Below are 23,074 nucleotides of genomic sequence, written 5' to 3' on the forward strand. Positions count from 1 at the left end.
GTTATTCTTAGGGTGAAGAAAAGCCACGTTTCTTCCGAAACTAAACTTTTGCACCGTCATTGGAATGTTCACATTTTGTGTCAAGTGTTTTCTAATTTTCTAAATTAAACGAAATGACTCCACGAACATATGAACTCTTTTACCAGGAAAAGGTGACAACATTCTATGAGATATTTACAGATTGTAGAAACGTATGTATGACATCATTCTTTCCTTAAAAAACAGTTTTTGTAAATTCACATTCATTAATCGAGGATTTAAAAGGGAATGTGAGGAAACGCGGTATCGAAAATGGATGGATTTGAAAGACAATGACCCTTGTGGCCAATTTGGTTTTTCAAACAGGCAGCGTTGGCGGGTGCTCCTGCCAAGACGTCATCATTCCGCGACCAGCGCCTGTGCGCAGCCAAAGGACCCCTTTGGAAAGCGAAAGAAACAATAACAGTAACGCTACCTTGGCTATCCATGTGAAACGCCGAGCGATTGTTACAGTAACTATCCCGAGAACGCTCCATTTGTTCAGCGGGTCGCACCGAGTTAGAAGGTCTTCTATCGCTGAGAAAGTGACGCGGAATCGGCCAAAGTTAGCCGTCTGTCAATGCTAATGTATGTTGCTAACAGCTCAAGTTGCGCACTTTGGTTTGACGGTCAATCGAAAAGCGCGCCTCGCAAAAATATGTTGGATTTGATGACTTTTTAAGCCATCGATCACGTGTGGTGGGTGAGATGAACGACACGCTCTGGGTTGTTCTTGATAGCGTGTCTAGCTCCGTCTCAACTCTGCAGGCTCCTTTCTGTCTTAATGAGTTCTTTGACACGGCACTGACGCTCCGTGCTGGTTGCTTGCTGGCCGGAGCTTCCAGCCAGACAGAAATAATAATAATAATAATTTTGCGCAAACTGGCCCATAGTTGTCCATTGGAGTTTGCTCGAGCAAATTGTATTGGCGTATTGTTGGAGCACAGATTTCGCCTCCTTTGAGCTGAAGACTCCTTTCGCCTTGTTCTGCAGCAGCCACGATGAAGAGAAGAGTCGACGCCGCTCCCGGCTTGGCTGCGAAGAAGCGCAGTGACCGCAACAGCTCTGATGAAGAGTCCAGATTGTCCAGACAAGGTAGGCAGGCTCATGCTACTCGCCCATCTAACGGCGGCAGAACTTATGTTATTTGCATCGGTTGCGTTCCTTTCCAGACTCCAGCCAGAATGATTCTCTCAGCGACCAAGAAGAGCCCCGAGCGGGATTCTCCATGCCGTCCGTCTCGACGCCCGCCGGGGACGCGGACTCGCCCCCGCAGGACTCCAAGTTCTCCATGTACAACAGCGTGTCACAGAAGCTCATGGTAACGTTTTGGAATGCAAGAACTGTGCACTGCAATGTGTCTCGGTGAGAAATGTCGCGCTGCTTTCCGAAACGAGTGCAACATTCAAAGCGGGCAAGTGTTCCTCAATGCAAGAAGGAGACTTTGAGCCTGACCCAAGTTGTTGTTCGGCAGGCCAAGATGGGCTTCCGCCAGGGCGAGGGCCTGGGAAAATTCGGCCAGGGCCGTAAGGAGATCGTGGAGGCGTCCACCCAGCGGGGGAGGCGCGGTCTCGGCCTCACGCTGCGGGGCTTCCAGGGGGAGCTCAATGTGGACTGGCGGGATGAACCCGAGGTAGCCACTTGAAGGTGACGGGCTGAAGTGGCCCACGACGGCCCACGCTTTTTGTGTTCGCACCTAGCCCGACGCCACGGAGAAAGTGGACTGGTTCCCCGAATGCACCACGGAAATTCCCGATGCGGATGAGTTGAGGGACTGGATGGCGGTGGGACCGGTAAGTACTCAGGGAAACCTTTCTGGAGCGGACCCGTCGTTATTCCTCCATTTTTCTTTCTTGCAGAAAAAAATGAAGATTGAAGACGAGACCCAATTTTGCAGCGAAGACCTCTTGCACACGCTTCTCAGGTGCAAGGTGAGGCTGAAGGGGAGCGGAGCGGGGCCGGCCGGGGCGGGGCCGGCCCTGCCCCGGCCGGCCCCGCCCTTTCCGTCATCGAGAGCAAACATTCCGACCCGACATGGTTGCAGACGGTGTTTGACGATCTGGAGGGCGAGGAGATGAGGAGAGCGCGCACTCGCTCCAACCCCTACGAGACCATCCGGGGAGGCATCTTCCTCAACAGGTGCGTGCCCACTGCGCCTTTTCAGGCTGCCGTCCGTCACGCTAACGGTTTGCCGCATTTAGAGCGGCTATGAAAATGGCCAACATCGACTACTGCTTCGAGCACATGTTCACCAACCCGAAAGGTCCCGACGGGGTGAGTGCGCGCGCCTGCGCCTGCGCCACTCCTCGGCCGCTGACGCCCGTCGCTCCTGGCGTAGAAGTCTCTGACCCACGACAACGGCAACGAGCTTCTGTACTTCGGCGACGTGTGCGCCGGGCCCGGCGGCTTTTCCGAGTACATCTTGTGGAGGAGACGCTGGCACGCCAAAGGCTTCGGCATGACGTTGAAGGGGCCCTGCGACTTCAAATTGGAAGACTTCTACGCAGCGCCCAGCGAGCTCTTTGAGCCCTACTATGGTAGGACGCTAGCGAGTGCGTCTAAAACGGTTCCAGCCGAAAGGAGCTCCGGCCGTTTTTCGAAATGTCTCTGCCGGTTGGGTGGCCACACGCACGCGCACGCACGCACGCACGCGCGCGGCCTTGATTTCTCTGCCGTCGACGTGTCCCAGGTGAAGGCGGCGTGGACGGCGACGGCGACATCACCCGGCCGGAGAACGTGACGGCCTTCCGCAACTTTGTGCTGGACAGCACCGAGGGGCGGGGCCTGCATTTCCTCATGGCGGACGGGGTGAGTGAGTGACTGGCATGGCATGGCATGGCATGGCATGGCATGGCATGGCATGGCATGGCATGGCATGGGCGCCAGTGTTTCAAAATCACGTTGGCTTGGTCGGCCCGCTCTCCCCTAAAGCGTGGTCTTGTGTCGTATTTGCCACGCCCGCCAGGGATTCTCTGTGGAAGGCCAGGAGAACCTTCAGGAGATCCTGACCAAACAGCTGCTCCTCTGCCAGTGCCTCACCGCTCTCTCTACACTCAGGACAGGTAGATGGGCCCGCTTTGTTGAGCCATGGCTATTGAGGCCACGCCGCTCCACGTTATTTCACTTTGTCTTTCTTTCTCTTCGAGGTGGCCATTTTGTCTGCAAGACCTTTGACCTCTTCACGCCTTTCAGCGTAGGCTTGGTCTACCTACTGTACCTCTGCTTTGACCGAATCACGCTGTTCAAACCCGTGACCAGTCGGCCCGCTAACTCTGAGAGGTACCGTATCGGCATGGCGGGGGGGGGTCAGATGGTAAACGTCACAACACCCCATGGGGCACGACCGGCCGGGGGTTCTGTCGCGCCAGGTACGTGGTGTGCCGAGGTCTGAAGCCCGGCTCGGAGGCCGTCAGGGAGTACCTGTTCCGAGTCAACCTGAAACTCAAGCAGCTGCGCGACACCGAGCTGGACGTGACCGACGTGGTTCCCCTCGCCATCGTCAAGGAGGACGCCGACTTCTACCACTTCATGGTCAACTCCAACGAGAGGTGCCGGTCCGCCCGCCCGCCCGCCTCATCCTTTGTTCGCTTCACATCTTTTGTCGAGTCCGACCTGACTGAAGCGGTGCGGTCTAATGTGTCCCGCCAGCCTGTGCGCCGTCCAGATCAAAGCCCTGGCCAAGATCCACGCCTTCGTTTTGGACCCGTGAGTAGATTTGCCGGTGATGGCTGACGGCTGGCTGGCGTCTGAGCGTGTCGCCACCCGCAGGGCGCTGGCCGAGTCCCGGCAAGCCGACCTCCGCAAGCAGTGTCTCAAGTTGTGGGGGGTGAGTGGGCCGCCTTCCGCTCCGAGTCTCCCGCCTCGGCCGCCTTCACGCCTTCCGCTCGCTCGCTCGCTCGCTCGCAGGTGCCCGACAAGGCCAGGGTGACGCCGGCCTCCTCGGATGCCAAGACCAAATTCTACCAACTGATCAAGGTATGTGAAGGCGGCGGCGGCGGCGGCATCTCAAAGTTCCCAGTCTTGCCTTGCGTTAAAACGTGGCTCGTGCCCCAGAACCCCGACGCGGAGTCGTTCCATAGCAGCCCGACGGCGCTCAACCCGGCCACGCTCAAGAAGCTGCGCCAGGTCCTGGACCACCGTTGCATCGTGGGAGGCGGCGAGCAGATCTTCCTTCTGGCGCTGGGCGTGAGTGCCAATCCCAATCCGTTTGACGACACGCACCAAGGTGGAAATATTTGAGGCAAAGGCGCCTGCCTCCGCCCGCCCCCGCAGAAGTCCCAGATCTACACGTGGGACGGGAAGATGCCTCTGCGCTGGAGGAAGCTTGAGAACTTCAAGCTGGAGCTCCCCAGAGATTCTCTGCTGAGCGCCGAGATCGTGCAGGAGCTGAAGGGCGAGGTGGGCGAGGTCGGCGAGGTCGCGCTTCGTGGCGCCTCGTAAACGCGCGTGCGTCTCTCCGTTCGCAGGGCAAAGCGCAGCGGCGAATCAACGCCGTGCACGTGATGGACGCGCTCGTCCTCAACGGCACCGACGTCCGAGATCAGCACTTTAACAGACGGTGGGAAGAGCGAGTAAGCGCCTGCTGACGCACTGGCTTTTCCACGCCTTTTGATGGGAAGCCCTGTGTGCAGGATCGAGATGGCCGAAAAGTTTGTGAAGGCGGTGGCCAAGCCCAGCAGACCTGATATGAACCCCATCAGGTAGGTAGCACCTGGACGGCCTCATTTGCATTCATATTATCTATCGCCAAAGGGAGACGCGGCCGTCGCGTCCCATCGCTCCCTCCGTGGATGATTGTCCATCGGCTGCCTCCAAACAGGGTGAAGGAGGTCTACAGGCTGGAGGAAATGGAGAGGATTTTTGTCCGGTACGACGGCGCCGGCATGACTCTTTGACCTCAAAAGGCAGCGTGTGTGTGTGTGCGTGCGTGCGCGCGCGTGCATTCATTGTCCAATGCCTCAGGCTGGAAATGAAGGTGACCAAGAGTTCGGGCGGGGTCCCGCGTCTGTCTTACACCGGCCGAGACGACCGCCACTTCCTTCCCACCGGGCTCTACGTCATCAAGACCACCAACGGTACACGTCTCCACACCATTGTTTGTCCAGCTCTGATTCATCATCCTCCGCCGCCGCTGCCGCTGCCTGCGTCTAGAGCCGTGGATGATGGCGTCCAGCAAAATTACAAACAGGAAGTTCTTCTTTAACAAGAGCACCAATAAGTCCAGCTACGACACGCCGGGCGACGCCGCCTCGCCCTTCCGGTACGTCGGCCGCCGTCGTGACTTTTCTGCAGCCAACTTGTTGTTTGTCTGTTTTGCTTCAGCGTGTGCCACGCCGGGCGTCTCTTCTGGGCCTGGGAGGACGGCGTCATTGTGCACGACTCTCAGACGCGCGTGGACCCCGACAAGCTGTCCAAAGACGACGTGCTGGCCTTTGTTCAACGCAACCGCCAGCGGTGAGGTGCCGGAGCGGCCATCTCGCACGCTCACTGGTTCGCTGGCTCGCTCGCCAAGGCCGTATGTCCCTCTCCCTCAAGCAGCTCTTTCTTTCAGTTCACACTAAGCGCACGATGAATGATCCGAGAGCGCCAGATCCTTTTGCGAAGCCTGTCGCTGGCTCTCGTCTTAGCGGGTCGAACAAAGAACTCTGTTGTCGCTCGCTACCTTTTCCCTCTGGCTGAGCCGAAATGGTTTGCGATTGTCAACAAGTTCAAGAGCTGCTTGTTCTCTATGGGCTGTGGTAATAGTTGGGCTCTTTGTATATGACGCGTGTGAAAAAGCGGCTCGCTGACTCCTAATGCCGCTATCGTCCATTTTTGCGCCTTTTCATCCATTCGAATCGGGTCAACGTTGTGTATTTTAGCCTGCCAAAACTTCTGGACATTGGAAATGACTTTTAGAAGGCGTACTCAAAGGCAGAAAAATGATTTGATTTTCATTTTAATATTAAAAATGCCAAAATGGATGTTCTTACTGCTTGGTTTCTTCTATGGAAAGAGGAAGTAAAGGACTGACAACGGATTTTCAATGTTGGCTCAAAGGGGCCTGGGTGATGGCGGCGGCGGCGGCATCTGCCCTCAAGGTCCATTCATCCGTTATCCTTTCACCAGTACGTTGGATGTACCTTAAGGTGCCCGACTGCTTGTCAATCACAAAGGCATCATGCCATTACCCCCCCACAGTGTTTGTTGTTGTCGTCTCATTCAAGTTGACAAGTCGCGCTTTGTCACAACTCACAATGCCGCGCCTCCATACACTCACTCGGTGAGTGACGATTACGTGGCGGGCGCAAGAAAGTGTGCGTGCGCGCGCCCGGGCGGGCGGGCGTGCGTGCGTTTGTTGCGCCCTCCCTCCCTCCCTCCCGATCACTTCCGGCTTGGCAGTGGCGGCGCGGATGGAGGTCCTCGGCGGCGGCGTCGCAGCTGGCGCCCGACTTTGCGGATGGAGTTGGCGAGCTGCTCACATGGAGCCGGACGCCTCCCGAGTGCCGGCCGCCACTTGGTAGCGAGACCAGCGCGGGCACGCCAGTGGAGGAAAAGACCCTTGTTGTTTGCGCGACACTTTTTCGCTTTGCGAGCGTCAACAAGTTAAGATAGCGTCCCGTCGCGTGGTCCCCTCCCCTCCCCTCCCCTGGCCGCCCAGCCCCGCCCCCTTCCAACAGCGTCAGAGTCGCACAGTAGTTTTTTAGTCCTTATTGCGTCTAATTAAGTCCGTATCGGATGAATCAGCTCGTAAGGTAAGACATGTATCTTTTTTACAGCCATCATTTGTGTTGTTTTCCTCAATTTGTGTCGGACTGGCAGCAGGAGCAGCCAGCGGCGGCGGCATCCCTCCCTCCCTCCCCACCTCCCTTCAATACGTTAGTCTCGCATATTTTTTCCTGCAGTGTCGTTTCAATTCATAGTTTTGAAACGTTGCTTCATTCTCCGTAGCACCTTGACAACACACTAAGTCACGTCATCGTGTTCATTCTAACAAAAAACCGAGCTGTCTTCCACTTTTGCACAGTTTGAACATTCCTGACATTTAAAGGAGTTCGGAAAAGGGGGGGGGGAAAACGAACGATTGAGTCATTGTAAAAGTGTAGAGGAAACGCAAACCCTTCCTAATATCCGAATGCACAAGTGAACCGTACTTCCCAAAAATCTGCACCGGATCCCAATATGTTCCAACGGGCTGGGCTGCATGTCCATCGAGAGGCTCAAAAGTTCCCAAATGTTTTCAACGGCCTGATTGGATCGATCACAGGATTTCCACTTGATGGCTATGGGCTGGCTAGCTGGAAAACGTTTCAAATTGTCCAAGTTTTCACTAAAACCGAGTCATTGTAATATTTCCTCCCTCGCCTCGCCTCGCCTCGCCTCACTCATCTTTGATGATAGCAAGTGCAAATATAGACAGCTAATATTTGCTTCTGGTCTTCTTATTCAAACAAGTCAATGGAAAGCCTTCAAGGCAGACACCTGCCCAATGTTTATTTGGGGAAAAAGCACAAGTGAAGAAAGTGAGGAAAATGAATTGAGCTGCATCTGGGGAAGCTGACTGCTCCAAATCTCCTCAAACATTGTGGAACCTGTTTCCTTCTCTCTCTCTCTCTCTCTCTCGTCACCCCCCGCCTTGCCCTGCCCCGCCCCGCCCCCCTCCCCAAGTCAGAACAATGGTATCTTTTTGTTTTCGGGCTCAGGACTCCGGGAATGGACGAAAAGTCTCGGCGGCTCTGCTGTTTCGGGAGCGCGTCTCTTTCTGTTTCCTCAGCAGACTAATTGTCCTCTTGACTTTTCGTCAGGCGGGATTCGCACCCGGATGGACCGGCCCGCGTTTGAAGGGGAAGCGCCGTGATGTCTGGCCAGCCTTCGGGACCCTCGGCCCGGCCGCGGGGACGGCGCAATCTGCCCTAAAGCGCGACGCCCGGCAGCCATGAGCGGGTGAGCGAGCGAGCGAAACGGCGCCCGGAACGCGTCTGTGACAAAGCCAGCGCGCTCAAGAACCGTCGCCACCTCAAGTGCAGCAGTTCACGCACGACGCTTTGAGCCTTTTTTTGTATTTGTCAACAGCGGAAATTGGTTTCACGTCCAGCAAGCTTCCAGCGACGCCGGCCCACAAAACAGCCGAAGCGGCCGAGCCATGCCGCGCATTCCCGATGGGGGCGCCTACTGCCATGTGCTGCCTGGAATGCCCTACAGCCCGGCCAGCCCTCAGGTAAGCCAGCTCAGAAAGATCTCACCTTGCTCCTCAAACGTCCCGTGTGTCCGTGCAGACCAGCCCTGGCGGGACGGCGCCTCGGACCTTTGTCTTCCCGCTCACGCCCGGCCCCAGCCCTGGCGCTTGCCCTCCGTCGCCGCGGTGCCGGGAGCTCCTCGGAGTGGACGTGGGCCGACGGGTCCGACGACTCAGCTCGCCCGGCACCGGCGAGGAAGAGGAGGACTTGTTGGCGGGAGGAGGAGGAGAGAAGCAAGAGGAGCGGAGACGCCAAGCCCAGCTGCTGCAGATTCACAAAGAGCTGCAGAACGTGGAGGTAGAACAGCCGCTTCCGGAGGCCGGATCGTTCCATCGCAGGCCGCGTACAAACGAGCATTTGCTCTGACGTCATCGAGAGAGACGCTTTCATGCATGTGCGTGTGACTTGCAGGTGAAAGGAAAAGTGGGCATTTTCGAGGCGCACATTTCCGGGATTCGCGCCCAGGTGCTCGCCGGCGAGCTCCAGCGCAGCCCTCGGTCTCCGAGGCGAGCGACGGGGCAAGTCCCGCCCCCTCCTGGCCGTGGCGGGGTAGCCCTGGAATGCTCAGTGACCCGGGGCCGCCAGAGTCAAGTTCCTCCCGTTCTCCAAAATGGGAGAAAAGGCCGGGATGAAGAGAGCGAGCGGGAAGAAAGCGGCGCCGCTCACGTCCGCGACAGCGCAGACGCATTGTTTGTTGAAAGCGGCTGCCGTTCGCAACCAAAATGGGACGGAGCGCTCCTCGTCCCGGGTGCCCCGCAGACCTCGCGAGCGCCCTCGGCCCAAGATGGAGGGATAAAAGAGGTCGGCGGGTCGAGGGAAAACAAACAAACGCCGGGCGCTGACGGAGGAGGTTCAAAGGCGGGAGAGCTGAGCGCCAGACAGCCGTCGGCTCCCGAGGCGCCGCTACAGTCGACGTGCACGGAAACCGACATGTGGGACGCTCGGCCGCCCGAGCCCCGGGGCCCCCGCCCGGCGGTGCTCCCTTCCATCCCCGCCGTGGTCATCACCGACCACGGGCCGGAAAGCCAAGCTCCGAGCCCCGCCGGGGACCCGGCGGGCGCCCCGAGCCCCGCCTCCAGCCCGGCCGTCGCCCTGAGGAAGCTGTCTTCCTCCTCGGCCTCCTCGGCCGGCTTCTCCTCGTCCTGGGAAGAGTCGGAAGAGGAGCTTTCCGACACGGAGAGAGGCGGGCACCTTCTCACGCCGGCGCAGCTCAGCTCTCGGCAGAAAGCGGTAAGTAGGAGCCTTCCCAAAAGCAAATATGACAAAGAAGCAGAGTGGGAAAGAACTTTTACTGTGTAAAGGTGGCGCGGCCCGGTGGCCTCGGCAAAAAGGCTCCGGTTTGTTTTCTCTGGCGGAATTGCGAAGATGTGAGCGTTTGTCCGTCAGCGCCTCGCGTGAGGTGCCGCCGGGGCTCGGAACAAAGCCAGCCCTGTGCCTGACCTCGACCTCTCTTCTCTCTTCTTCCAAGCGAAAAGCGCGCCGACGGACCGACGGCTCGTTGTTTGGGATGTTTTGTCTTGCTTGTTTTGTCGGCGTCAAACAACTGCTTCCTTTCCACTCGAACAAAAGAAACAACTGCTGCGCTGGAGCGTCAAGCACTAAACTCTCACGCACTTTGCTTTGTGGCCAATTGCGTTTGCTCGTAGCTCATTTGCCAAAGCCACGCTCAACCTGATGGTGATGGTACGTTCCACTCCGGTCCCGTAGTTGGCGCCAGTGGAATTGTAACTCTCAGTTCTAGTGTCGCCAATTGTTGCTCTTTGCAACTTTTTGAAGCGCGAGCGACGCCGAGTCAACGTGACCCCCCCCAGCGATGTCCCTCCCGACGGGCGCAGGTGTCTTGCCTTCCGATTTGTTTATTTTGGCTGACGGATTTGAATGGAGGCTTCTCTTTGCATATTTCCGCTGCCAATAGCAAAACGAACAAGCCCAAAACCAAAAGACGACTTGTGCCGGTCGTTCTCCTTCAAACTGGGCTTTAGCGTTCCTTCCCCCCGTCCCGTTGAGCGCCCTGTCCCGTCCCCGAACCACCACGCGACGGTTGCGCGCCCACCTGTTGCTCGTCACATTTGGTCTGATGAACAAGCAGCCAAGTATTAGGCGTGCTTGATCGCGCAAGCGCTATGCGGCGGCGTGCAGGCCGAGGAGCGTGACTGAGAGCCCAGCGCGTGCTCTTTGATTCTGCCAAATATTGAACAATCCATAAGGATGCGAGTTGGAAAGCCGCACCCCAAGAGTCAAGCCCGTAAAAAGCAACACGCAGCAAAGACACGCTGCAGTGTGCGCGCCGGCCGCAGTGGAAAATGTCAGCGGCCCGTCGCTTGGCAACCGTGTGACGTCAAGGCGAGTTTCCCTCTTTCGGCTGCTGCATGTGTGCGCAAGCTCCAAATGGGAGGGAAACGCCGCGTTGGCGGACGGTAACGCCGACCAAGGCCGCCGACCAAGGCCGCCGCTGTTGCCCCGTTTCCAATTTGAAGTGGCTGCCCGGGAGCCATAGCCGCCTTGTCGCAGATCTCCACTGCAGGCTGATATGGATTGATGAATGATTGGGCCTTCCCTCCCTCCCTCCCTCCCTCCCTCCCTCGTCCTCTGTGATCATACGATGGCCTGCATGATCACATGACGGAGTTTGAAGCAATGACAAATTGCAGCCGCCCCGCGCCCCGCTCCTGCCTTGGCTCGCTTCTTGTGTTGTTTGCAGAGAGCCTCGCTGGCTGTTTTTGTTTGTACTCACTGCCGGATGTGGAAAATACTGTGGCGGAGGCCGAGCGGAGGCCAAATGGAGGCCGAGCGGCACCCCCAACCCCCCACCCCCCCTTCGCTTCCTGCCTGCAAGAAGTTCCCTCTGCTTACCATTTCCTCTCTCTCTCTCTCTCTCTTTCTCTCTCTGTGCAAGTTTCTGCGTCTTTGTCACGCAGTCGCTCCACTGATGTCGGGAGGAGCGAGCAAACGAGTTTTTCTTTTTTCCAGTATCAACAATTTGTTGGACAAGACCCGGTCCGTCCTCAGTCATCATCATCATGTCAAGTGCTCAAAGTGAAGTGCAGCGAGGAAGCCATCATGTGACTCCCCGCGTGTGTGAATGCAGTCCATAGATAGTCACGTTTCGTCCGAGACATTTTTACGGGGTCCACGTGGGCCGACGTCATGCGGCTTCCTTCTTTGGACCTCGGGCTCTGACTGTCCGTGACTAAAAAAAGGGATGACCCCGCATAAATGGCTTTGTGGACGGGGAGAGCCTGGACGTCACCAGTGCTTTTGCTGGTTGTCAAGGGAACCCTCAAAGTGTTCTGGAAAGACAAAAAGTGCTGGTGTGGGAGATGGAAGAAACCCCGCTAGACAGCCAGCCAGCCAGCCAGCCAGCTAGCCAGCCATGTGTGTAGCAAGTTGTCTTTTGTCATAAAGATTCAAGTGTGTGTGTGTTGGGCACTAAAGCCTGAGAGCTTTGTTTCCCTGGAGATCCACAAAAACCGCACTTGTTGGGGCTGGAACAACAAGCAGAGCAAGTGACACACTTAGGGAAGTTGATGAAATGCTAACGTTCAAACGCTTGCCGAGCCGCCGCCTGGTCGTTGCGCGGCGCACATTTGGGCCCCGGCCGGGTGTGCCCGTCCGTCCACGATATTTGCGTGGCCTTTTCTAACCAAGGCGTCTCTTTGTAGCACAAGTCATGGAGGAAAATCAAGAACATGGTCCACTGGTCGCCGTTCGTCATGTCCTTCAAGAAGAAATATCCCTGGATACAACTGGCGGGCCACGCTGGTATGTGCGCGCACACACACACACACACACGCGGTCGGGAGACTTGCTCTCTAACATTGTCTCTCTCCCGACAGGGAGCTTCAAGGCGGGAGCCAACGGCCGCATCTTAAAAGTAAGCGCTTGGCGGGGGGGGTCGTGGGGGTCCGGGTTGTGGGGGTCCGGGTCGTGGGGGTCCGGGTCGTGGGGATCCGGGTCGTGGGGGTCGGGTGAACGCGCTGAGCGCCCCCCGTCTCCTTGTAGAAACACTGCGAGTGCGAGCAGCGCTGTCTGTCCCTGCTGATGCGGGACGTGCTGTGTCCGTACGTGCCCGGTTACCACGGCGACGTGGAAAAGGACGGACAGAAGTACAATCAGATGGAGGACTTGCTGGCTGACTTTGACTCCCCGTGCGTGATGGACTGCAAGATGGGGGTGAGGTGAGAGGAGCGGCCATTTTGCTTTGGGAGAGGCAAACGAGGTGACTTGATGGGCCTCCTTACGCAAAACAACTCCATTCCATGGGTGGGCACTTTTCTTTTATTTGTCAGGACGTATCTGGAGGAGGAACTAACCAAGGCCCGCAAGAAGCCCACGCCGCGACCGGACATGTACCAAAAGATGGTGGAGGTGGACCCTGAGGCGCCGACGGCCCAGGAGAACCTGCAGAAGGCGGTCACCAAGCCCCGCTACATGCAGTGGCGCGAAACCATCAGCTCTACCGCCACGCTGGGCTTCCGCATCGAAGGCGTCAAGGTGAGCGCTCGCAGTGACCAGGATGTGGAGGGAGGGCGTGGGCGGGGGGGGGGGCGCGTTGTCCTTCCTGTTCTTTTTGCACAGTGGTCGCGTCTTTCTTTGTCGTTTGAGAGAGGTCTGTTGGTGGCAGCTTGGTCGACGTTTAGCATCTGGCCCTGACACGCGCGTGCACGCACGCACGCACGTGCACGCGCACGCACGCTTGCGGCTGGCTATATAAGGACACGAATGGCTCTGAGGGCTATCCCCAGAAACAGAGGTGTGTGTGTGTGTGTGCGTGTGCGCGCGTGTACGCCGGCTTCCCAGAGCTGAAGCGTGAAGGCGGGGCGGGGGTGATGTTGTCCCTCCAAACAGCACCTGGTTGCTTAGCAGCGGCTCGCGCTAATCTGCAGCGCTTGTGCGGCTCGCCCGTCTACGTGTATGGGAGCCATCGGTGACATGGGGCACGCACGGATGTTCCTAAATCTGAAAAAATGTCCAATCTTAAAAATAACCTCCCCTGCACCATCTTCCTCCAGCATTGTCCGTCTGCTGCTCCGTCTTCTCTCCCTCCCTGCCTCCCTCTCTCCCTCCCTGCCTCCCTCCCTCCCTCCCTCCCTCCCTTCCTCTTCCTCAACCCGAGTCGGAAAACGGTGACTCCTCGTGTATGGCAAACAATGGAGGTGCTTTCATAAATGACCTCACTACATGTACCGTGGCCCCGCAGAAAGAGGACGGCACTGTCAACAGAGACTTTAAGAGGACAAAAACGCGCGAGCAAGTCATGGCGGCCTTCCACGAGTTTGTCAAAGGCAACAAGGACATTCTGGTAAGTGGGCACGGAATCCAAAAGCGGTTCGTCCCAAACCCAAGCGCCTGAACTCACGAGAGCGCCGCGTGGCTGGCTGCTTGCTGCAAATGTGCGTTTGAAGCAGCTCCCGCGCAAGTCGCTATGTGCTCAAAGCTTCCATTCATCGCCGGCTGACTGACTGACTGGCTGCGTGTGTGTGTGTGTGTGTGTGTGTGTGCAGAACGGCTACCTGGCCAGGCTGAAGGAAATCAGAAGCACCCTGGAGATGTCGCCCTTTTTCAAAAGTCACGAGGTAAGCAGCGCTCCCTCGACAAGCACGAGCAATATTCTTCTTCTCGGCTCTGGTGTTGTCGCGCAGGTGATCGGCAGCTCCCTGCTCTTCGTCCACGACACCAGAGGCGGGGCCAAAGTGTGGATGATCGACTTTGGCAAAACCACGCCGCTCCCAGAGGGCGAGCGGCTCGACCACCGAGCGTGCTGGCAGGAAGGCAACCGGGAGGACGGCTACCTTTCCGGACTGGACTCTCTGGTTGACATCATTTCTGCCCTTTTGGACTCTGAAACATGAGCGCTTTTGTCCATATTAGAGTTATTATTTAATCGCCAGCAGAAACCTTCTCAAACAAGTCAGTGGCACCCTTTCATGTGCAGCTTTTAAAACCAGAGTCGCATGCAGACTCTTGCTTCAAATTGCAGCAGTCGAACGAATTTGGTCGCAGGAGCAGTAAGGGACACACTGAAAAGAACACAATCACAATTCGTCATTTCGAAAGAAGCGCCATAGTCATCATGTTTTCTTCGTATTGTTTTCTTTTTTAGTGTGTTCCTAATTATCTCCCAATTTCTTAACAGTCAGCCCTGTAGTTCACAACTTTGGCGCCCTCCAGTGGAAGCACGAGGAAGGACTAGGAACTCAGGTTCACGTCAAAGAAGAATGAATGCAAATGGTGCCTTAAAAACACAAAACGAAGGCTCAAAACGTCTTTGGATTTCCAGTTGGAGTTTTTGCTATTATAGTGTCAACATTCTAGTGCCACCCCGTTTGGGAAATGCTTTGCTATTTTGGGAGATTTCGTCGAGAAGTGTGTTTGCCTTGGATCTAACGTCTCAAGTTTGGGGGTTAAATGAGCATTCTTGCCAAAGGCTATGCGTCCCTGTCCTGTTCACCACGGTAGGTAGTGGCTGCCGAACACTCCTACTGAGCTGAGCAACCTTATTTCCACGGCGGTGCCTTGACTGTCCTCCACGTCTGACTTCACCACACGTCTTATTTCTCTCTGCACTCTTAAAGGAGTGCATGTTAACTTCTTAACCTTGTTCGTCTCTATTTATAATACAGTCTATTTTGTTCTAGCGTATAGTTTGTCTCTTGGATGCATTTATTGATTTATTTATTTTTTTCTTTTCACCCTGTCATTTGAACCTGAGCTTCGCTGTTGCGGCATGTGCTCGACAAAAAAAAGAAAAACATTGTCATGACAAAAGTAAAGCGTTTAGGTGACCTTTAGGAGGCCTTAAAAACAACAAAATAACATGATAAACCACAACAAAGCTTATTTATACACAAAGAGGAGAAATGATTTCATGTATTTATCTTAAATAGACACCATTATGCAATCATTTTGATAATTAGGTCATACGAGAGTAAACAAAGCACTTCCGCGTTTATTTTCTTGGCGCACCAATGAGAAGGCTCCCTCGGCCTTCAACACCCAATGGTAAACCGGCATGGGCGGGGCGACGGTGGCAAGTGCGAGAAAGTAAAAACGAGTTGAGGCGCGCGCGCACGTGCGCGCGCGGCGCTTAGCCTGCGCTGCGTCCACCAGGGGCCCAGTGGGGGGCGCGCGACGCGTATGCCTTCCTCCAACTTTGCTTAGTGTACATTGCGGCGCTGCCTGCCTGCCTGCCTGCCTGCCTACCTTGCCTACCTACCCGCGCAGAGTTTGGTAAATCGGGACTTTTGACCTCATGGCCTAACTGGATCCGAACGACAACCCACCCACGCATCCCGCACACGCTCGCAAATGTGAACCTTATCCTCCATATTCATAATAGAAGCTTTATTCGTCGTTGGGAGTCGCGTTTGACCTCGTGGGAGTCGGAAACGAACTACGTCTGTTGGTGAGTGAGCGTGCGCGCGCGCGTGAGCGCAGATTATCGCGCATTATCGGACGTGTTTAATCTCAGGGCTGCAAATCTTATATGCAATTGCACACATGTTAAGAAATGTGCTTATTTTTGCTCCACCGATCGTTGCTAGCTAGCTCACATCAACAACAACGTGGCGCAGCTTGTTTACAGCGAGCGACAATTGGTAATTGTCGACTATTTCAAAATAAGATCAACGTTCAACGCATGCATTTTGTAGTCCAATGAAAGTGACGTCATGTTTGTTTGTTAACTCGTCCCTTTTTTGAACTTGCGGTCAATAAAGTTGCAAGGTTGTGGTGGTGGTGGTGGTGTTGTTGTTCGTTTAATGGCAACACATTCAATAGAACCCGTTAACTCTTCTTACGTTGTCGCAATAGGTCCATAAATGTGATTTAAATGCACGTCAAGTGCCAGAATGTTAGTTTGAAAGGGCAATTTGGTCGTTTTTGTCTTGCCAATAAAGTTGTAGGCTTATTTCGTTTCATTTCAGCACGCCAAGTCATTTAACACTTTCGTAATAAATTCCTAAATTTGATTGATATGCATTTAAAGTGATGTTTGTTTAAAAGGCCAACTCTCCGATAATGTCGTTGTTGTTAAACACAATGAACATGTGCAACGTAATGACAACTGTTGTTTGACCTCTACGTTTTGTTGATGACCTTTTTAGCGATAAGGCCGTCCGTCCGTCCGTCCGTCCGTCCACTAATCAGCCTCGCTCTAATGTTTGCCTTATCTCATCATTTATTGTCGTTTGAACAGGGACGTAATCTGCGTCCTGCGTCAACAACAGTTCAATTGAACTCGGTTTCTTTTTTATATATTGTCAGAATGTTTTGTTGGTTTTTGTCATTTGGGATATTATTATGAACAGAGCGTTAAACTTTATGGTGGCATTGCCCTATTTTGATTCAAACAACAATTGAATTCCCGGTAAAAATAGAAAGTACGTTTGCTCATTGTTTACGCTTCTCTCTGGCCTTTATTTAAAATCGGAGTGAATCACTTTCCGTGCAATATGTTAACACGTGTAGACTGTGCTCTATTTTTATTTCTGTGACCGAACTGTGCATGTGTGTGCGTGTGTGTGTGTGTGTGTTGCACGTGTATGCTCGTGTCAGTGTGAAGGGCCTGCAGTGCAACAAACAACAGCTGAGGCTTACTTGTGTCTTTTTGTTTTTGACACGGGCACACGGGAGTACAATAAATGAATCAACAAGTTCCGTCAGTGCTTGTCTTAGGTCCTCATTTGTCCATCTCTCCAATGATGGTTCTCTATTGTTGTTTTATGCTAGAACTGGCACAACTGGGAAGTTGATTCACATTTTTGCAACAGTAGTTCCTCATGGCGGTGGTGTTTTTTTGTTCTTTTTTTTTTTTTGGACGGGGGGAGCGAGTGAAATAGTTTTTCCGCCCCCCTTGGTCAATTTTGGCAATGTGAATTACATTACCCGTATCTCGGCAGAGCATGAAAGTAAACCAAAAAAAAAACCCCACTGCTGTTTCTAACAGTGACTTGGAGGTATTTTTTTACACACCGTGTTCTAAGAATTTCCAAAAGTGTATTACTTTCAGCCAGAATTTGAGTCCAAATGCAAAGAAAACAATTGCTTTCTCCAAGAATATGTATAAGATCTAACTACTTCCCGGTAAGCCTTCTTGACGGACCAATGAGAAGCCACTTTTCTACCGCTCCCCCTGCAAACTGCCAATGGGAGATGAGGGAGGCTGGTCTTCTTGAGCCTTGATCCAAAAGTCCACGTTGCAGAGCATCGAGCTCCTCCACCGTTGTTGTGGTGATGAGGTGCCAGTGCCTGCCTGGCGACACTTGACGCGCTTGCCCTCTTCACGTTTGACATTATTCTTTAGTATGTAGCTCTAAATTAGGCCGCCAGGTCAACGCAAGGCCGCAGCAACGTATTTTTGCTTGTGGCTTTAGCGATTGTTTGCTTTTGCCGTTGGAGCTTAGTGCCATTTCGCAATTTTTTGCTGTTGCACAATAACAAGTTGGTACAGAGCCATTCAGTCACTGTGTGTGCGTGTGTGTGTGGATGATTCCCAATCCCCACTGAGCCAAGTTTCAGCATGTTGTCATACCTGAATAGCACATAAAGACAAGCACAGTGTAGCAGGGGAATGTAGGCATTGCCAGGCGTGTCCATGACAGACGAGAACATCTCCATCCGTCTGGCAAATATGTATTTCCGGAGCACTCCAAAGAAGGACGAGTGGCATCTCAAGCAAAAGTTGGTGTAGCCCGGCGCCAATGGTGCTTTGCAGGCCCTGAGCGAGCGGGCGACTGCTAAGCGCAGCTATTTTGAGGGGGGGCTATGTTTAGCGGTCAAGGCTGGAGGGGGAAAACAATGCGACCCTCCGACTTTCAACAGCATTCCTTCCGCCTCTTGTCAAATGTGTGGCTGAGGTGACACTGGGGACTATTTTAAGCAGTCAAGTGAGCACAAGCCAGGGTGCTTTCCTCCTCTCCACGTCTCTTTTCAGCACACACCGTTGTTTTGCAGCCGCTCCGTCATGGCGGGCGACATGATGCCGCTGATGCGAGGCCTGGCTAAGCTGAGTCGCGCCGTGGTGGAGACGCAGGGCGCCGCTCTGCGCCCGGGGCCGGGTGAGTGGACGGACGGACGGACGGCCGGCGCTCCCGGCAGCCTCTATCTAACCCTTGCTTACGGCACCCCCAATTCTGGCACCTCAAAGGCGCTCCATTCAACACTGAATACCAACCTTGGTGTTCAACAGGAGGCCTTCCCGGCGCCGCCGCCATCCAAAACTTGCAGTCGGCCGCCGAGCGATGCGTGGCCGCGGCGCTGACAAAAGCGCAGGTACCTACCGCTTTGCGCTCAGCTCTCCAACAGGGAGTCTCGCCGTGGTTCCGAACGTGTCCAAATGTTTCCCGATCAGGAGCTGAGTCAGCGGCAAGACTCGTCGCCATCCGAGTTCCCTCGGGACGACTTCTCCGAGTTGGAAGAGCGCGAGGAGGGAACCTCCCAGCCGGGCGGGACCGGGAGCTCGCCGTTCGCCGGCTACAAAGATCCTTGGCCGGAGTTGGGCAAGAGGCGCTATTGCACCGTGGTCGGCCCCGGGCGCCCGCTGATGACGGGCGCGTGGCTCCGGGCCCGCGGGCGGCGGGCCTACCACCAGGATCCCTCGTCCTCGGTGAGCGGGCTGACGGCCCGAGACCTGGAGAAGAGCGAGCAGTCCGACGTCAAGCCGCACAAGCAGACGGTGGGACTCCGGCCGGGTTTTGCTGGGCTCCTTTTGACGTGACTTCTCACTTTGTTGTTCCTTTTAGTTGAGCGAGAGTGCCCGCGAGAGGAAGGTGCCGGTGACCCGCCTGAGCAGACTGGTCAACTTTGGAGGTGAAATGCGTGGCTTGCGCTTTGCGGCGGCCTCGCGGCTTTTCTTCTTCCCGCTCGTCCTCGTGCCGTTTGTTGCCGGCGTGATGATGTAACCGCGCCGTTACGTAATCCCGGACGCAGCCTCGGATGAGTCGTACGGCCCCCCCGGCTTATTCTCGCCGCGGCAGAAGAAAAAACAACGAATCGCCGGCAGCGGGATGTCATTCATTGAAGCGCAGCGCCCGCGCAGGCGTGCGGTGCCTGCCGACGCAGGCGTGCGGCGTACTCCTAACTGGCCCGCCGCCAATGTGCGCAGGTCTGGCCGTGGGTCTCGGTATCGGCGCCTTGGCGGAGGTGGCCAAGAAGTCCATGCGTCATAACCACGCGGCAGGTAACGCTTTCCAACGGACGTCTGGCTGGCACGGTCAAGTCGATTGATGGGTGTGACGGCCTGGCTTTGATTTTGTGCGCGCAGGAGAGACTAAAAAGGCGGTGCTGGCTTCCAGTCCCTTCTTGTCCGAGGCCAACGCCGAGCGCATCGTCAGGACGCTGTGCAAAGTGCGAGGGGCCGCGCTCAAGCTGGGCCAGATGCTCAGCATTCAAGGTCTGTGGCCGATTTGAAATTGCGATGCGTCAATCGATGGCAATTGTCACGCCATCATCTTTTTCCATCGCCGCCGCTGTGTGAAATGCTCGAAATGTGTGAAGTGGGCCCAATGCATGTCAAAAGCGAGCCGCCGCCGCCGCTGATTCGGCTTCATTGGCAGCCAAGTGTGCACGTTGTGTGTTAGGGCAACGAGTCACGTGGCGTCTCGGCTTACGCGACAGGTGGAGGTAGGACACGCGGGCCGGGCCGTAAACAAGCCGCCGGCGCGATCCGGTTGCACTTCTCGGGCCCCCTCCCTCCAGAGCTTTCTTTATTTATGTTGCTCACAGAGCGAGCTTTCTGTCTTCCTCGCAAAGGTCGAAAAAGAGGGAGGCGGCGGGCCAGCCGACGTTTGGGGTCCGTCCCGTCGCAACGTTCAAAGACAACGCCAGTCACTTGAATGCCGCGCGCGCTGCAAAAAGTGCAAATCTATTTTCAAAGTGTCAAAATGCGCCGCCGTTGCGCTACTTTTAGGCACTCTGCATGTTGCCTCTTCAAGGCCACACCTGCCGTTGATGAGGTCATCTCGGCACCCTTGTGCTCGGAGATGCCAAAGTGGCGTATTTCTGCTGACTTTGCCTGCTTTCAGACGACGCCTTCATCAACCCGCAGCTGGCCAAGATATTTGAGCGCGTGCGGCAGAGCGCCGACTTCATGCCCATCAAGCAGATGACGGTAAGGCGCTCGCTCGCTCGCTCGCTCGCTGGGCGAGGCTCGCGCTGGACCTCTTTGCCTCTCCTCTCTGCTCGTGGCCAGAAAGCGCTCAACAGCGACCTGGGCCCCAACTGGAGAGAGAAGCTGGAGTCGTTTGAGGAGCGGCCGTTCGCCGCCGCCTCCATCGGCCAAGTCCACCTGGCCAGACTCAAGGACGGCAGGGAGGTGGCCATGAAAATCCAGGTGCCCGGCGGGCCGCGTGCCCCTTTCCTTGGACGCTGGTGTCTTCTCCTTTGCCACAAACAAATGCAAAATCCTTTTTGCTCTCTGTCTTGCCTGCTCAGTATCCCGGCGTGGCCCAAAGTATCAACAGCGACGTCAACAATCTGATGACCGTGCTGAGTATGAGCAACGCGCTGCCCGATGGTGCGCAGGCACGCACGCACGCAGAGAAACGTCCAACGCGACTGTAAGCAAACGTCTGACGTCTGCGCTTTGTTGCAGGTCTGTTTCCGGAGCACATGATAGACGTGATGAGGAGAGAGTTGGCGCTGGAGTGCGACTACCTGCGCGAGGCTCGCTGTGCCAAGAAGTTTAGGTCAGGCTTTTTGCTTTTGTTTGAGAAAACAAACGGGCTTCCTGGCCGCAACATTGAAAATGTGAACTTGCTTGCTAACGCTCGATTTGTTGTCTGCACGAGAAAGGGAGCTGCTGAAGGGCCACCCGTTCTTCTACGTCCCGGAGGTGATCGAGGAGCTCAGCAGCAGCCACGTGCTCACCACCGAGCTGGTGGCTGGCTTCCCGCTGGACCAGGCCGAGGGCCTCCCGCAGGAGCTCAAGAACACGGTAGGGAGCCGGGAGAGGAGGCCCTCTGGTGGAGAGGCCGGGAACCGCCTTCCTGGCGAGGCTGGCTCACCCGCCGCATATTCTTGCCGTGTTCAGATCTGCGAGAACATCCTGAAGCTGTGCCTCAGAGAGTTGTTTGAGTTCCGCTTCATGCAGACCGATCCCAACTGGTCCAACTTCCTGTACGATCCGCAGACGCACAAGGTGAGTCCGTCCGTCCGTCCGTCTCCAAAGAGAAAAAGGAGCGCCGCGTTCCTGACTGCCGTGCCCACAGGTGGCGCTGCTGGACTTTGGCGCCACCAGAGGCTTCGATCAACATTTCACCGACGTCTACATCGAAGTAAGTCTCCTCGAGTCGCCAGCGCGTTTCAAAGCCGGCGTGGTCGCTGACCCGCTCGCTCATTGGCGGCGCCAGGTGATCCGCTCGGCCGCCGAGGGCGACCGCCAAGGCGTTCTGAAGAAGTCCATCGAGATGAAATTCCTCACCGGTTACGAGTCAAAGGTCAGCGCGCGCGCATAGGCTTGGCGCTGGCGCGTAGGCCATGCGCTGACGCGTAGGCCATGCGCTGACCCGGTCCGTGCGCGCAGGCCATGGAGAACGCCCACGTGGACGCGGTGATGATCCTGGGCGAGGCCTTTGCGTCGCCGGACACGTTTGACTTTGGCGCGCAGTCCACCACGGAGCGCATCCACAACCTGATCCCGGTCATGCTGCGCCACCGCCTGACGCCGCCGCCCGAGGAGACGTACTCGCTGCACCGCAAGATGGGCGGCTCCTTCCTCATCTGCTCGCGGCTCAACGCCAAGCTACGATGCAAGGATATGTTCCAGGAGATCTACCGGCTCTACTGGGAGGGCCGCAGGCCGCCACCGCCTTGACGCCCGGGTCCAGGCTGTGAGATTTCAGCACGCGTCCGGTCCGAGGCCCAATTGCGGACAAAAAAAAAAAAAGCGCCAATAGTGAATGTAACACACTTGGCGTTTTTAATTGTTTTCTTTTTTTTTTCTGTTTTGTTGGACTTTGACGAGATGATCAGGGTTTGGGGGCGGGGGGGAGTCTTTGAGGTCAGTCGGTCGGTGTGGACCAGGACCGGAAGTGTCGTCTTCTCGGCCCTCCGTGTTTCCGCTTCAGATTGAGAGATTGAGACCAGCTTGCAACCCCAAAAAAAAAGACAGAGGCTTTCAAGTGATTGAATACTGGAATCATTTCCAATCACCTGGCGTATGTCTTTGCTGCTGCTGCTGCTGCTGTTGATGGCATTTTAGTTTGCTTTTGGAGGTCACTTTTAAAGAAGCTCAGGATGATCGTTTAGCACCAAATCGACAAAAATCTCCTTTTTGTGTCCTGCTTGATTTGCGCCCATGTACTATGTGGATTCCAATTCATTAAAATGGAAACGTGTGTGCCGTGAGGCTTTTTGTTTCTTGTGCCTTTCAAAAAAGGGCCACGGCGGCTTGTGAGGTGGTGTCCGTCTATTTGTGAGCTTCCCTCTTTTTTTCCCAAGGAGATCAAGATGGTGGGAAAGCATTTTGAGTCGTCGCAAATGTTTTGACAGCATTCTCAGGGCTCGGCTCTCCTGTGTTTACTTTGGTGCTTGCAGAAGAAGCTCCTTATTTGGTCAGTCGGCGGCAACTTCCAAGGCCGAGCCGGCCGGGCCCATCGTGGACAGCGGGACCACCGTGTTGCTTCCTGCTTGCTATGCAACCAAAGTGCAGTCGGCACAAACAAGTAGGATCCCTTTTCGTTTTCATTTTTCATCCTCACCGGCAGCCACGCTTTCTGACCTGTATGTCTATTACTGGCTAGGGAGATGGAAGAGGAAAAAAAAACACATGAAGTGGACTCCCTTAAACACAGGCATCTTTATTCCATTTCAATGTCAGAGATGAGATGGCAAGTTCAGGC

General features: G+C 55.5%; 3 protein-coding genes across 9 annotated transcripts; all 3 read left to right on the forward strand.

The window, feature by feature from the left end:
- Nucleotides 1–352: 352 nt before the first annotated feature.
- cmtr1 (cap methyltransferase 1) lies at nt 353–5,981 on the forward strand. 2 transcript variants are annotated; one of them, XM_049756202.2, is made up of 24 exons: nt 353–491; nt 1,012–1,113; nt 1,191–1,339; nt 1,493–1,651; nt 1,719–1,811; nt 1,878–1,949; nt 2,063–2,157; nt 2,220–2,292; nt 2,357–2,555; nt 2,708–2,826; nt 2,984–3,080; nt 3,165–3,297; nt 3,387–3,566; nt 3,667–3,723; nt 3,787–3,844; nt 3,925–3,993; nt 4,072–4,203; nt 4,291–4,416; nt 4,485–4,576; nt 4,650–4,718; nt 4,838–4,885; nt 4,981–5,093; nt 5,170–5,278; nt 5,341–5,981. In XM_049756202.2, exons 2-24 carry the CDS (start codon nt 1,020–1,022, stop codon nt 5,474–5,476), a joined length of 2,472 nt encoding a protein of 823 aa, XP_049612159.1. In that variant the 5' UTR covers nt 353–491; nt 1,012–1,019; the 3' UTR covers nt 5,477–5,981. The 2 variants fall into 2 exon arrangements, with proteins under 2 accessions (XP_049612159.1, XP_049612158.1); XM_049756201.2 differs by having other exon boundaries at nt 374–606.
- Nucleotides 5,982–6,369: 388 nt separating this feature from the next.
- itpkb (inositol-trisphosphate 3-kinase B) lies at nt 6,370–14,876 on the forward strand. The gene is made up of 12 exons (XM_049756203.2): nt 6,370–6,752; nt 7,803–7,941; nt 8,071–8,215; nt 8,274–8,531; nt 8,646–9,464; nt 11,897–11,996; nt 12,071–12,108; nt 12,237–12,412; nt 12,524–12,728; nt 13,435–13,536; nt 13,739–13,810; nt 13,877–14,876. The coding sequence occupies exons 2-12, from the start codon at nt 7,934–7,936 to the stop codon at nt 14,084–14,086; spliced, it is 2,133 nt and encodes a 710-aa protein (XP_049612160.1). The 5' UTR covers nt 6,370–6,752; nt 7,803–7,933; the 3' UTR covers nt 14,087–14,876.
- coq8aa (coenzyme Q8A, genome duplicate a) lies at nt 14,127–22,580 on the forward strand. 6 transcript variants are annotated; one of them, XM_049756211.2, is made up of 16 exons: nt 14,127–14,689; nt 18,189–18,292; nt 18,382–18,506; nt 18,586–18,909; nt 18,977–19,043; nt 19,339–19,413; nt 19,498–19,626; nt 20,258–20,343; nt 20,425–20,565; nt 20,667–20,748; nt 20,827–20,920; nt 21,027–21,168; nt 21,265–21,372; nt 21,443–21,508; nt 21,584–21,670; nt 21,757–22,580. In XM_049756211.2, the coding sequence occupies exons 1-16, from the start codon at nt 14,643–14,645 to the stop codon at nt 22,045–22,047; spliced, it is 1,968 nt and encodes a 655-aa protein (XP_049612168.1). In that variant the 5' UTR covers nt 14,127–14,642; the 3' UTR covers nt 22,048–22,580. The 6 variants fall into 6 exon arrangements, with proteins under 6 accessions (XP_049612168.1, XP_049612169.1, XP_049612171.1 ...); XM_049756212.2 differs by having other exon boundaries at nt 14,128–14,689; nt 18,424–18,506; XM_049756214.1 differs by lacking the exon at nt 14,127–14,689 and adding an exon at nt 15,296–15,639 and having other exon boundaries at nt 18,169–18,292.
- Nucleotides 22,581–23,074: the final 494 nt, after the last annotated feature.

The sequence above is a fragment of the Syngnathus scovelli genome, chromosome 20 (assembly GCF_024217435.2).
Source record: "Syngnathus scovelli strain Florida chromosome 20, RoL_Ssco_1.2, whole genome shotgun sequence".
Taxonomy (NCBI): domain Eukaryota; kingdom Metazoa; phylum Chordata; class Actinopteri; order Syngnathiformes; family Syngnathidae; genus Syngnathus; species Syngnathus scovelli.

Bases quoted from the DNA above. Each gene is read 5' to 3' on its own strand.
- cmtr1 (XM_049756202.2), top strand. From the start codon at position 1,020: ATGAAGAGAAGAGTCGACGCCGCTCCCGGCTTGGCTGCGAAGAAGCGC. The intron at 2,556-2,707 runs GTAGGACGCTAG...GACGTGTCCCAG, and splicing joins GCTCTTTGAGCCCTACTATG to GTGAAGGCGGCGTGGACGGC. The intron at 4,204-4,290 runs GTGAGTGCCAAT...CCGCCCCCGCAG, and splicing joins TCTTCCTTCTGGCGCTGGGC to AAGTCCCAGATCTACACGTG.
- itpkb (XM_049756203.2), top strand. The intron at 8,532-8,645 runs GTAGAACAGCCG...TGTGACTTGCAG, and splicing joins AAGAGCTGCAGAACGTGGAG to GTGAAAGGAAAAGTGGGCAT. The intron at 11,997-12,070 runs GTATGTGCGCGC...CTCTCCCGACAG, and splicing joins ACAACTGGCGGGCCACGCTG to GGAGCTTCAAGGCGGGAGCC.
- coq8aa (XM_049756211.2), top strand. From the start codon at position 14,643: ATGAGCATTCTTGCCAAAGGCTATGCGTCCCTGTCCTGTTCACCACG. The intron at 21,169-21,264 runs GTAGGGAGCCGG...TGCCGTGTTCAG, and splicing joins CGCAGGAGCTCAAGAACACG to ATCTGCGAGAACATCCTGAA. The intron at 21,373-21,442 runs GTGAGTCCGTCC...CCGTGCCCACAG, and splicing joins ACGATCCGCAGACGCACAAG to GTGGCGCTGCTGGACTTTGG.